Source organism: Mastacembelus armatus, chromosome 5 (assembly GCF_900324485.2).
Source record: "Mastacembelus armatus chromosome 5, fMasArm1.2, whole genome shotgun sequence".
Lineage (NCBI taxonomy): Eukaryota > Metazoa > Chordata > Actinopteri > Synbranchiformes > Mastacembelidae > Mastacembelus > Mastacembelus armatus.
Window position 1 is genome coordinate 23,805,847 of NC_046637.1, and position 12,695 is coordinate 23,818,541.

General features: G+C 40.7%; 2 protein-coding genes across 3 annotated transcripts in view; one reads left to right on the forward strand and one right to left on the reverse strand.

The window, feature by feature from the left end:
• tacc1 (transforming, acidic coiled-coil containing protein 1) overlaps nt 1-6,864 on the reverse strand; it is a 28,386-nt gene extending 21,522 nt beyond the window's left edge. Inside the window, exons 1-2 of the mRNA XM_026307296.2 lie at nt 6,850-6,864; nt 5,700-5,892 (exon numbers count right to left, since the gene is read on the reverse strand). Coding sequence (XP_026163081.1) covers nt 5,700-5,800 — 101 coding nt within the window. The 5' untranslated portion in view covers nt 5,801-5,892; nt 6,850-6,864. The remainder of the gene's footprint in view (nt 1-5,699; nt 5,893-6,849) is intronic.
• A 1,611-nt stretch (nt 6,865-8,475) lies between these two features.
• On the forward strand, nt 8,476-12,601 carry LOC113130565 (neuronal vesicle trafficking-associated protein 1). Of its 2 annotated transcripts, XM_026307305.2 has the most exons (5): nt 8,476-8,976; nt 9,227-9,360; nt 9,641-9,757; nt 10,993-11,103; nt 11,645-12,601. In XM_026307305.2, the coding sequence occupies exons 2-5, from the start codon at nt 9,232-9,234 to the stop codon at nt 11,843-11,845; spliced, it is 558 nt and encodes a 185-aa protein (XP_026163090.1). In that variant the 5' UTR covers nt 8,476-8,976; nt 9,227-9,231; the 3' UTR covers nt 11,846-12,601. The 2 variants fall into 2 exon arrangements, with proteins under 2 accessions (XP_026163090.1, XP_026163092.1); XM_026307307.2 differs by lacking the exon at nt 8,476-8,976 and having other exon boundaries at nt 9,014-9,360.
• Nucleotides 12,602-12,695: the final 94 nt, after the last annotated feature.

Below are 12,695 nucleotides of genomic sequence, written 5' to 3' on the forward strand. Positions count from 1 at the left end.
CTGGTTGCTCCTTGTGAAGTCTCCTCCCTTAACCTACTGTCCTTTCTTGCAAGTGAATATTCAACAGCTGATAGTGCTATGTAATAAATCTGGGCGGGATCAGTTTGTGTCCTGTGTGCCCAGCTGTGTTGGGTAGAAAGTCATGAGATAAAGTTTGAATTCATTCATGTGTGAGGACATGGCTGAGGGCTCTGGAGAGATCTGGCTTGACCAGTTCCTGACACTGCGAGAGCATCAAAGGAAAACATTCTTTCATTACTACTAACAATTTTTTTTCAGAAGTAACTATGCAAAACATGATTAGTGACTGATAATGCTTAGCTGTTTTCAGTTCTCTTCACAGCTCATCTCGTCTTCTGGATAATGGTAATGTACTAATAACTGAATTTCTTCTGTTTTGCATTGAAGTGCCTTTTTTCCCCAACTCTTACATTGAACACTGGAGTGTACATAGGTTGTGCAATCTGTGCAACATAACCAGTCCCTGTGCATATTAATCTTGCAGAGTAAATATACTGTCACTTCTCCTGGTGAGGAAATGCGACTATCCCTGCAGTGGCAGTGTTTCCTTGGATTGTCCTCTCACAGACAAGTGGGAACAAAGTGTCTTAGAGTCTTTTTTGGAGCTGAAACAGGATGTGGGTTATATGAGAAATAATGCTCAAAATCTACATAAATTCGCATCAGTCCACACTTGGGATTTAGGAAAGTGGACAGTTATTTCTCTGTCTTTATTTTTATTAAGACTGAGAAGTGCTTTTCAAAGATATAACCAACTGGAGCCAGTCACTAAAACTCACTATTGGAATGTCCCTCTAAAAGACAGCTTGTTTTCCACGCTGACTTTGGGTTGAAAACAGGTCACAGGTCAAGGAGCAGGAAAATGTCATCCCCTCTAACATACCACACACACCAACTACAAACAGTGTTGTGTGCTTCATTTTTAAATGAGACCAGACATCGGGCATCTCATACCTGCAGATAACAGACGTATTTCGGTATTTAGGTGAGGTTTGAGTCCTCACTCTGTCTTGTTAAGATTAGTCAGATGTTACTGATGAAAGAAAAGTTTTTCCTTGCCATGATTTTGACTTGCAGGGTTTAATTTACAGTTGGGGCCCATCTCACTAAGTATCACATGCTGTCATTCTTAAAATAAAAAGGTGACATTCTGTATATTTTCAGACTACTATTTTAAATAATGTCTTTCGATTCAAGTATAAGATACCCCAATAATCGGTCTGTCAGATAGATATCGATTAAACTGTTGTTAGAGGGTCCTTTATTTTTTCCTACCCCACACCCAAGCCCAGATGCATTCACTGCTGCAGTAACCTATGATGCAATATTTGTTATTGCAGTCCTCATACACTGATGGGAGGCTACAATATTAAAACTGTCAATACAACTCTGACTTGTTGAAGCTTGGACACCACAAGACCTCTGATAGGTTCCTCTTGGATCTGACAGCAAGATGTTAGCAGCAGATCCTTTAAGTCCTGTCAGCTGTGAGGTGGGGCCTGCAGCACATCCCTCAGATGATCAATCAGATTGAGATATGGGGAGGTTGGAGCCCGAGGCAACACCTTTAACTCTTGTTCCTCAAACTGTTCCTGAACATTTCTTGCAGTGTGGCAGGACACATTATCCTGCAGGAAGAGGTTACTTCCATCAGGGAATAGTTCTGACTTGAAGGGGAGCACATGGTCTGCAGTTTAGGTATGTGGTACCTGACAAAGTAAGACCCACATGAATGCAAGGACCCAAGGTCTCCCATCAGACCATCACTCTGTGCCCACTGGCTGGCCTTCTTCCCAAAGCACATTGCTTCTCCAGATAAACGCTGCACACACACCTGGCCATCCACGTGATGTAAAAGAAAACATGACGCATCAGACCAGGCCCTTCTTCCATTGCTCCAGTGTAAACCTGTAGGTGCTTTCAGTGGTGGACAGCTTCAGCATGGGCACTCCGACTGGTCTGTGGCCTGACACGTCTGTCACAGCCAGCATTGGGTTTTTCACCACTGTATACTCCAGTAGGGATGACAACAGACAGGCTAGCCTGTAAGTCTTTCACAGGCACCAGTTCAACAGTTCAACAGTCCTTCTTTGGATCACTTCTGGCCACAGAATTGGGGACAATGATCCAGTCATCCAGACATCACAGTTTGGTCCTTGTTGCTCAGATCTTTATGTTTGCTCATTTTACCTGTTTATCAGCTTCAGCTGACTGGCACTTGGTGCCTAATACATCCCACCCCTTTGACAGGTATTGCTATGATGATATAATCAGTTATTTACCTCAACTGCAGGTGGATTTAATATTGTGGCTGATCAGTCAGTGTAGAGTTTAATGGAACTGTATATAAAAGGCATTAAATATATGTAGACATTATTTTTCCTGGCATTTGTGTTCTATGTTGTTCACAGAGGTGGACAGGGAGCAGAGGATACTGAAGTAGAGAGAAGGGGAAGACCTGGGCCACATGTCTGCAGTTAGACCAGAACTGCTGACATTTGATTCTCCCCAAGTTATTTTAACATATAATTAAAATCATTAGAGCTTAATTATACTGCATTGATTTATTTAAGTTTATCATAAAAATTACATTTTTAAATTTTTGAATTCAATTTATATTAATTATAATAAATACATCCAATTTAAACAAATCAATTTGATGAACTGAAATAAATTATTTTAATTAGCTTAATTCAGTTGAACACAATAACATCCAATTGAGTAAAAATGTTTTTAAGTCTGGATTTCACTCCTACTTTTTAGTGCTTTGTGATTTACTCAGCCCAAAACCTTACCAATCCTAAACTGAGGCTTGACTAGACAGCTCTTTTGTAAGAGGTCATAGGTCAAAAAGGTCTGGACTACAGTGTTATGGTACAATCTTTCCCACTACTCATCCACACTGCGGGAGAAAAGGTTGTTTAGATATGCTGATGATCCTGATCTATCATCAGGTGAAGTCTGACATCAGCTGTGAGCACTACCAGAGTCTGTGTAATGTCTGTCTCGCTGTGTGTCCGAGTGACCACACAGTACAGCAGTAGGAGGAACTCCATCATCATCATCATTCATAGTTTCCCCCCATAGGGAAGGACCTTATTTATTTTATATGGCTTTCCATTATGGTAGAGGGCGGGGCTAGGCTCTCCTGCATGCACTGTTGAGTGCAGTCTGTAATTTTGGAAAATATACTTCAGAAATCCAGCTCAGTGAAAAAAAACGTCATGATGGTTTCACAGTTTAAAAGACTGGAATTGGTGTTGTGAGCATATAGAGCATGCCAGGTGCCAGTTTGTTACATTTAAGTATAGTGCACACAAAAACAGCCATGAGGTCGTGGCTAGTTTCACTCCAGGCTAGACTGCATTAATGTGGTGTGCACACATGGTATATACAGTACATAGTATGGGATGGATGATATCCCAAATGAGACATGACAGAAAGATGTTAGTCAAGGCCCTAGTTTGTTTTGAACCTTTGATGCCTTTGTGCTAGTTTAAATGTCACTCTACTGTACAAATTCCATTGTTGTAGCTCTTTATAATGAGTCTTACTAATGTTTCACTTGATTGTTCTCTCTTTGATCTAGACAAAGACAGAAAATCAAGCTCTGCCACCAGACTCAACTCCCTTTTATTTCATTTTAGTCCCACCATGTCTCTGCCTGCGCCTGTCGGTACCTCTGTATTATTGAAATCAGTCTGTGCCTGTGATTCCACTGAGGGGAACAAGACCAGAAGTGAAACAAGTATGAGAAAGAATCCTGTGTTGACTCAGCTCTTCCCTCTACCCCATTTCACTTCCGGCTGACTCCGACCCTCCCAGCCCCCTCTGTCTGCAACTCTAAATCTGATCTGCTGCAAATCTAGATTGAAGCAGTGAAAAGACAAAAGAGATTCCAGCTCAGGAAAATACACTTGTTGGATGTGAAGGAGAGGAGAGGTCAGAAGGTGGGGATTTACATGCAGTGGTGGAAAGTAACCAAGTACATTTACTCAAGTTCTGTAATTTAGTGCAGTTTTGAGGTCTCTGTACTAAATATGAGTATTTCCATTTTTGGCTACTTCATACTTTGACTTGACTACATTAATTACAGTATATATCTTTAGTGACTAGTTACGTTTTAGAATCAGATACATAAAACAATATACAGTATAACCATAAAACTTAGTGATCCTGAGTATTAAATTCACAAACTACCCAGCAGTGAAGTAACTCAAATTATAAGCAGTTAGTTAGTTAACATTAGCTCCACTTTTACCAGCTGCAACATTAAAGTGATGAACACAATAATGCATCAGTGAATATGATCCAATAATGTAAAATACATTATTACATATGTGCACATTACAACTGTGCCATTGAGTAGTTTTACTTTTGGTATTTCAAGTATATTCAGTTGCTGATACTTTTGGACTCTTACTTAAGTAAAAATCAAATTTCACAGCTTTTTACCTGTAACAGAGAAGCTTGTTATTCCACTGTGGCATTTATACTTTTAGTTAAGTAAATGATCTCAGTGCTTCTTCCACTGCTGGTTAAAAGCTTTCAGAAGTTGACAGGTCATTTTAGTTGATCTTGAAATGAGCCTCATTATTAACACATTCATGTATTTTTACTTAATGGAGCAGCCTCTTTCAAAATCATCCTTTCCGCACTACCAAAGACGAACCAACACCACTTTCACATTTTGCAAGAAATCTCATGTGTTTAAATAAAGCACATTACACAGTACTCTTACAGCTGTCACAGAGCTTCTCTTTCTGTATTTGAGGGGGAAATGACTCTTCCCATGTGTGTCAGTATAAATAGCACATCCAGACCAATATTCTTTCGCTCCAAACTGAATGGAAATTCCAACAAAGCTACGTTTCCTTCCGGCGTGTGAGTCGGTCAGAGCCATTGCTGAATATCTTCCACCCTTGACATTTCTTGCACAGAACCCCGAGCCTCTGGGTGTGTCTCCCTGTGACCTCATGTTCCCAGAAACCTTGGCAGCACAGTCGCTCACATGATGCAGCCTCAATACAAGTTGTCCACAATAACACAGCGGCCGGTTTCTAGAGAAACATCTCTTTGCTTATTACAGCACTGATGGTGGTGCCTGTGCCCTAGCTTGGTAATTCAACCAGACTATGTGTGTGTGTGCAGACCAACATCCTGTTTATACAGCCTGCTGCTGCCTGCTGGAAGAACTTTAACAGTTAGTTCTGTCTGAAGCTTGAACAAGCGCTCAGATATTCAGTCGTAACCTTGTTGTTCTTGCCATAGTCTTTTCTATTCAGACCTTTGTGACTTTTTTTAAGTGCACAATAATAAAAATATCTGGGACAAACTTTCAGGAACCTGCCAACTATCTTTAATGAGGAGATAACTGCTCCATATATCACACCCACCACAAACCGCTCAGTCGACTAGTGAGGGGAATTACAGATTCATGAAAAGAGGCTTTGTGTTCATGTAAAAGACAATAGCTCCTGCATAGCAGCAGGACTTTTAAACTAGACACAGCACATTCAGTGAGTCATCTGACACACTGTCCAAAAGTCAGCACATCAATACCAGAAAACTAATATAGTTTCCTAATGTAAACATGCTGTATAGTCTACTCTGAGCAGATAATGACCCTAATGACAGTGCACCTGACAGGCAGACAATTGTCAGAATGTAAATCATACCTCAGCTTCTCTGCGGACTGACAGCCTGTGATCGGTCTGCTGTGATCTTTGAGTCCTTCACAACACAGTGGATTCAAAAGTCTTTGGTTGGTGATAGGCATCCGTAAGGGAGTCTGTTCTCAGAGCACTGGTTGCCGCTGTGACTGAGTGAGAATACTTGCTCTCTCTGCGTGGCGGAGCTTAGTCCATGTGGCTGGATGGGAAATGGGAAATGAACTTTATGGGCAAAGGGCCAGGAACAGAGTGGGTTTTAAAGACACAGCAGTTGCAGTGCTATGTAAGATTTAGTCACATTTTAGACTTCATAAGTTACAAGTAAAGACATTTTCAGCTGGTGTTTTACTGAATGGTAAGGATAGTGCAGAGATTACCTATGAATAACTAAACCATTCTAGTATTAAGGCTAAACTGTCTTATATGCTGTAATGAACAATAGCAGTGACATAAACAACAGCATAAAGAGAACAGCATAGTTATTTACATTTCAAGGAATCCTAGTTTTACACTAAATGTTTGTCTGTCTCTATGTGTCAGCCTTGTGATGTACTGCTGATCTGTCCATAGTCAGGATCAGCTCCAGCCCCACTCTGACCATCAACAGGATGAGAGGTATAGTTTTACACTAACAACTAACAACAACATCAGATATACATTAACTGCTCTTTTTGCATCACAAACACACAATTTCCCTCTTCCAGTCACAGAAAGCAACTATAGAATTTTACTAAAATACTGTGCCTAAGAACTACTACTACTACTACTACTACTACTACTTGTACTTTTCTGCTACTTTAAACTTTACTGTTAAGGCAAATTTTGAACTTTCTACATCTCTACATTCATTTAATAACTTTAGGTAATCATTATTTATTATTCACGTTAATACTACTAAATATATAAACATAAATAAATCAGAAGAATCAATCAAGGTATTACTCCAATTCAAATAAGCTCCAACTTTATCAGCTGCAAAAATTAAAGTAATCAGTCTCAGATACTAATATACTAATAATGCCATTCTGCAAAGCGAGTACTTTTGGTACTTTAAGTAGATTTTGATGCTAATACTTGCTACCTAAGTAATTTTACATCAGTCCTTTGTTTTTATACTTGTAATGGAGTATTTCTGCACTGTGGTACCATAACTTACCTTAATAAAAGATCTGATGCAATCCCTCCACTCATCTTGATGATTCTGAAAAAGGACAAATTCAGTGATTTGTGAATTTAGTAACTAATGACAATGACATTTATTGTGTATCAGTCAAATAGAAATGAAACATCTGTGCAGCTGTCTGTGCTGTGTCCTTGTAGAGTTTGTTTAAAGACAAAAACAATGATCTGGGTGTCACAGTTTGACATTATAGTCATCAAAGAATCACTACAGCAGTGGTGACTGGTAAAACATTGGTCTGGTATCGCCCTCTAGTGTTTTTCCCTGAGAAGACAACTGCAGCATAAGTCCCTGCTACACATCCCACTGCTGCGCCACACCACACCGCTGCAAACACAATTATCACAGACTTTCCAAATTACTTTTACACATGTTGTTGGACTGTGTGTCTCTACCAGTGCAGAAGCCATGAAAAATAATCACCATCAACAAGAACCTGCAGAGATTATAGCTACAGTACATGCAGCAATGGGCCAAAAACAAGTTGTTTTAATGTCTGTGGAGACCTGTGCAGTGGAGGCTGAAGCATTAAGCACCCAAACAGTTACCTGCTCGGTAACATGCACTCATATTGTGAAAAAGAGCAATATCTTAACATAAAAATCTATCTAAAAGAGTTGACTTGTATTAATAAAACTACTTTTGTAGATCAAAGGGGTCTGGAGTGGATGAAGTTGTGAAATTAAAGAAAAAAAAAAAACTACCTTATTTTTCTAAATGTGACCCATTGAAATGAAGCTGGTTTTACTTTAACATCAGTGCAACATTTGCAGCTCAGCCATTGTTTCACATGTAAAAAAATAAAGTATTCAGTGGAAAGTTATCTAACTGTGTCCCTGTGCACTCACGTCCTCACGACTCAACACATAACTTCACCTCTTAGCCCCCGGAGGGAACTCTAATAGCTAATGACTTTGCACCAGAGACTCATCACGCACTGTTTAATAGGCAACTCAGCAGCAAGCGGCATCACCTGGAGGCACTGCAGCTCTCATGGCCACCGAGCCCGTCCACTAAAGAGCTTTTCAGTTTCGTGTCTCAACGTGAGGAGATTACTGTCATTTTCTCCTCTACTGCCTCCTTGTCACTGCGGCTCAACAGACTGGACTTCATCCTCTCGTTGCCCTCTTTCATTCACAGTGTAGCCTGAGCAACAGGCCACTGGATACCAGACGTGATGAAGAGACAGAAGAATCAGAAGAATAAAATAGTTTTAAAAAATTCTTAAACATTTCTGATGCCATGGTTTTTTATACTTTTGTAGAGCAAATCTGATATGTGAGAAACTAGACTATATATTGTAGCACCAAACTAACACATCCAGGCAGAATATTATCAACAAAGCCCTAAAATCCCATGTTCACAGTCAACCTTTGACTATTAGTGATGGGATTAAACAAAAACATTTTCTGCCCAGGTTAAACAGTTTGAAGTGAACAGGCCTGTTAGATCTACACTAGTCAATTTAGTAGTTTAAAAAAAAAAATCCTTGTCAGACAATTCTGATAAAAATACTCACACTGACCTAATGAAGCAGTTTAGTTTCAACAGGACGAATTTTAATTGATGAACCATTAAATAATAATTAACTAATACAAAAATGCGTTTTCTTGAGTTGTGGTCTATTTAGTAGTAATTAGCATTTAAATATTATATGGACAAAATTGGATTTGGACATAATTCCCCTCTTCCATTGACACAGTAGTCTACATTGTGTATGTTCAGATTATCACTCTAAACCTAAAATGGGGTGGGCTCCATCAGCTCCTGGCCTCACTGCCACTGATGTGCACGGATGGATGTGATGAGGATGTTACATCACTTGCAGTGCACCCAGACGCCAGGAGCAGCATCCAGCTCGGAGGTAACGCGGCGCACTAACCCAGCTGGCCATATTGTGCCGCAAATCGGCTGCGTCACACCTACAAAACACACACACACACACACACACACACACACACACACACACACACACACACACACACACACACACACACACACACACACACACACACACACACACAAACACACACCAGAGCTAGAACAATAAAGTCACCGCAGCAGGAGAAATACACTGATTCAAAACGCGATTCTGCCGAGCTGGTAAGTGTTTGGGGGATTTTTTCAGTCCTATTATGTCGGAGCTTTGTGTGTCTTCTCCTGCGCTTTGTGCTTAACACGCTTTCTCATGGCCCACAAAGCGCCTCGCGTCATTGTGTTGGATCTGTACCGCTGTTTGCGTGCGTAAAGTGTTTCTCTGAATGATTTCTGCAGTCTAACAGAGGACAGTCGGTGTATTTAGACTAATACGCGCTTATTTAGCCCCCCCCACTTTGGTGCTTTTTTCTTGCAGGGAAGATGGTTAAACTGGGGAATAATTTCAGTGAGAAAAATAACGGGAAGGTGGTTTCTGAAGACGGCTTTGACACCATCCCTCTTATAACACCGCTGGATGCCAGTCAGCTGCAGTTTCCTCCACCAGACAAGGTAAGATCTTTTTAAAAAAATAAGAGATTTTTCAGCTGCTTTAGAGAGTGAGGGGTGGGGGTGGGGTTGTGCATTTATTCCTCTTCCAATTAATCCAATTAGGCTGCTGAAAATTAGGGACAACAGCGTTTATTGGGTTAACAGTGCTCGTTTACAGACCTATTATTTCTATATGTCCAAAACAAAACGTTTTACACACCCTGCTTCCCTGAACTGCCCTGTAAACCTAAGGACTCTTCTCTTATATGTGGTTTATTTGCGTGTGATGTGTTTCTACCAGGTGGTGGTGAAGACAAAGGCAGACTACGATGGTGAGAGCAGGAAGGGAAAGCTACGATCTCCTAAAATCGCAGAGTTCTCAATCAGCATCATCGAAGGTGTATCTGAGCGACTCAAAGTAAGAACCACGTCGCTTCACACACCATCTCATTTCCATTATCTCCCACTCCCACACATGCGTATGGAGGAGAGAGGACAGATGCCTCCCGCAGCTAAACGACGTTTGTCACCACCATCACTACATCCCATCTAAGCCATGTCCTCCTCCATGTCCTGTCTCCTGCACTGCCTGTCATCCTGTGGGGCTGCATAAAGGGAGACATAATGCACAATGATTCATTTAACCTCGCCATGAAACTCTCGTTGATTCAGCTGCTGCCATGGTGATGGCCTCCAAAAGACAGCATCTCTCCCACCTCCCTCAGCATCACCCTGGCCAACAGATGTGTTGAGCTCTTGACATCATGTTAAATGATTAAAGCGCATGGTTTTATGAACGAAAAAAGAAAAACATGATCCCAGTTTCCACCACTGAGATGGGAGACTGAGCACAGCATACGTAACAGACCTCCTTTCATACTTTAAAATTAATAAAACTGCACATGCTATGCATGCAGATTTTACACTGCCCTTCCTCCATATTGTGTCAGGCTTCCTTTAGTAATAGAGCTGTAATTCTCAAACACCTGAGAAGCAAAGAAGCTGCCACAGTCTCAGAGAACACAGGATCTTATCCCCACTTCGCTGCTTTGAAATGCTGCAGGCAGCCTTTTCATCACAGATAGTCTCTTTCAGAGCTCCTGTTGCTTTGCTTTGTACACGCTGTACTGTCTGCTCTGCATCTGCAGAATTCATACAGACAGATAAAAACAATATTATTTTATTCATACTGAAATTCCCTGTTAGCAGTCTTATCAAACCTGTGCCAAACATACTGGGAGACAGTACAAAGATGCATCGGATGCATGTCACCTCACTCCCTATCTAAGAAACGCTCAAGAATATTCTGACAGCACAGCCTTCAATAGAAATCACCATTTACATCAGGATTAATCAGCTTCTCTGTTGTAACTCTTAATTACTCTATGTACACTCAGCAAAACAGCGTGTTCAATATCAAATCACAAATACAATGTGCACGTTTGTTGCTGAGCATCTATGGCCAGTGATTTCTCCTACATCTTGTCTTATCCCCCTCCCACTACCCAGAAACACCAGTAGCCATTACATAACTCCCCTGAGAGGTGAGAGTTGGGCTGTGCAGATGGTCACACAAGCCATTCTCCTGCTGAGCTTCCACGCATGTTTTCCTTATTTCAGTACTGCAGCCTTGCACTGCTGTTTCTCTTTTAGGTGACTCTGCTGGTGATCTGTGCCCTGGCCTTCCTGGTGTGTGTGGTGTTCCTGGTCGTCTATAAGGTCTATCAGTATGAACACCCCTGCCCTGACAGCTTTGTTTACACGGTAAATGCTCACGAGGACTGATAATAATTTCTATTATTATAAACCTGGAGTGCCATTTTTCTTTAACTTGTCAGGGATTTGTAACATTGTTTTGAAAAGTGATTTTAGAAATGTAACTCTATTAGACAATAATAAATCACATAGCTTCTGTGAGTTTTTTCAGATGAGCTATTTGATATATTTATTTACTGTCATATCTTTGACAATCATTGGATTGTTTACTAGCCATTCAGTAGGCGTGATTTGTATGTGAATCATTTTTTAATGTGAAGGCAGCATTTTGGTATGACTATCACTACTGGCGTACATCAGCCAGCTTGTGGTTTAAATGTATACATTAATTTAAGTAGGTTTTAACTAGTTTTGAGATAAACAGTCTTCCTCTCACAAATAAAAAACTTTTTTTTTTTATTGCTGTAGCAATACAATGCAACATTTAGTTGGTCTGGTATGACCACTAGCTCATGGTGGCTAAGGCTAGCTAATCTTTTAGTTTAGCAAATATTGAAGTCTAACTGATCTTGTTCCCTCTCTGGAGCAGCAAGGTCGCTGCATGCCAGCTGGGATGTATGGCAACTACCCCCCTCAGGGCCCTGGGGGCCGCGGGCGCCTCTTTACCCTAATCAACCACTACAACATAGCCAAGCAGACCATCACCCGGTCAGTATCACCATGGATGACCATCATGTCTGAGGAAAAGGTCACCCAGCAGGAGACGGAGACTGCCCAGAAGCTGGCCTAACCAACCTTGGATCAGGAGGTGGCCTCACCTGCTTCAGGAAGTAATAAATAATATGCTTGTGCCATTCAAGCAAACCTCAGAATCCTGTCAGTTTCTTTGGGTGAAAAAAAAAAATTAACTTCTTTCTTGAGGTGCTATGCTGCCTTGTTGATGTAGTTTGGTCAGCTGATGTTCACTGTAGCAAGAAATTTAAGGAAATTCTGAACGCTTTCAGCAAAGTGAGGCTTACAGTTGGGCGGGTTCTTGGTTTGTTTGAATAGCATATGTTGTTATTTATTTGCATTTCAAAACAGTGGCAAATATGTAAAAAAGAGCCACAGAAACACAAACACCAACACAGACACAATGTCTTTGTACATACACATATGGAACAGAGTTCATTTTAATACTCAGATTGTGAACCATCATGCGTCTGCGTCACCTGTTGTAACGCAGACGCACGCACGACTCTGATCAGTTTGCTTCAAACCTCTTTCTTTTCAAATATATCAAACACTCATAGCGCATGTCAGCTCTCCTGAGGTGACAGGATTTGCAGCATATATACCACTGAGGTCATCTGTGTCAAAATATTTTACTGTCATGACATTGTGAATAAATGAGGCTTGACCAGGAAGAAAGTTTTTAACCAGCGAAAAACACCTATTTTAAATCACCCATACTGCTCTCTGCATATAGTGCTGTTAAGGGGTTTTTAGTATGCATCAAGTATTTTTAACCAGCATTGATGATTGTCTCCATTCATTTGAACTAATTGTGAACACCATGTGCTTTTCTTTGCTGGCTACATGAGACTTACTTAATGGTTATTTTTCATAGCATAACTTTTATGCTACAGTATTGAATGTTT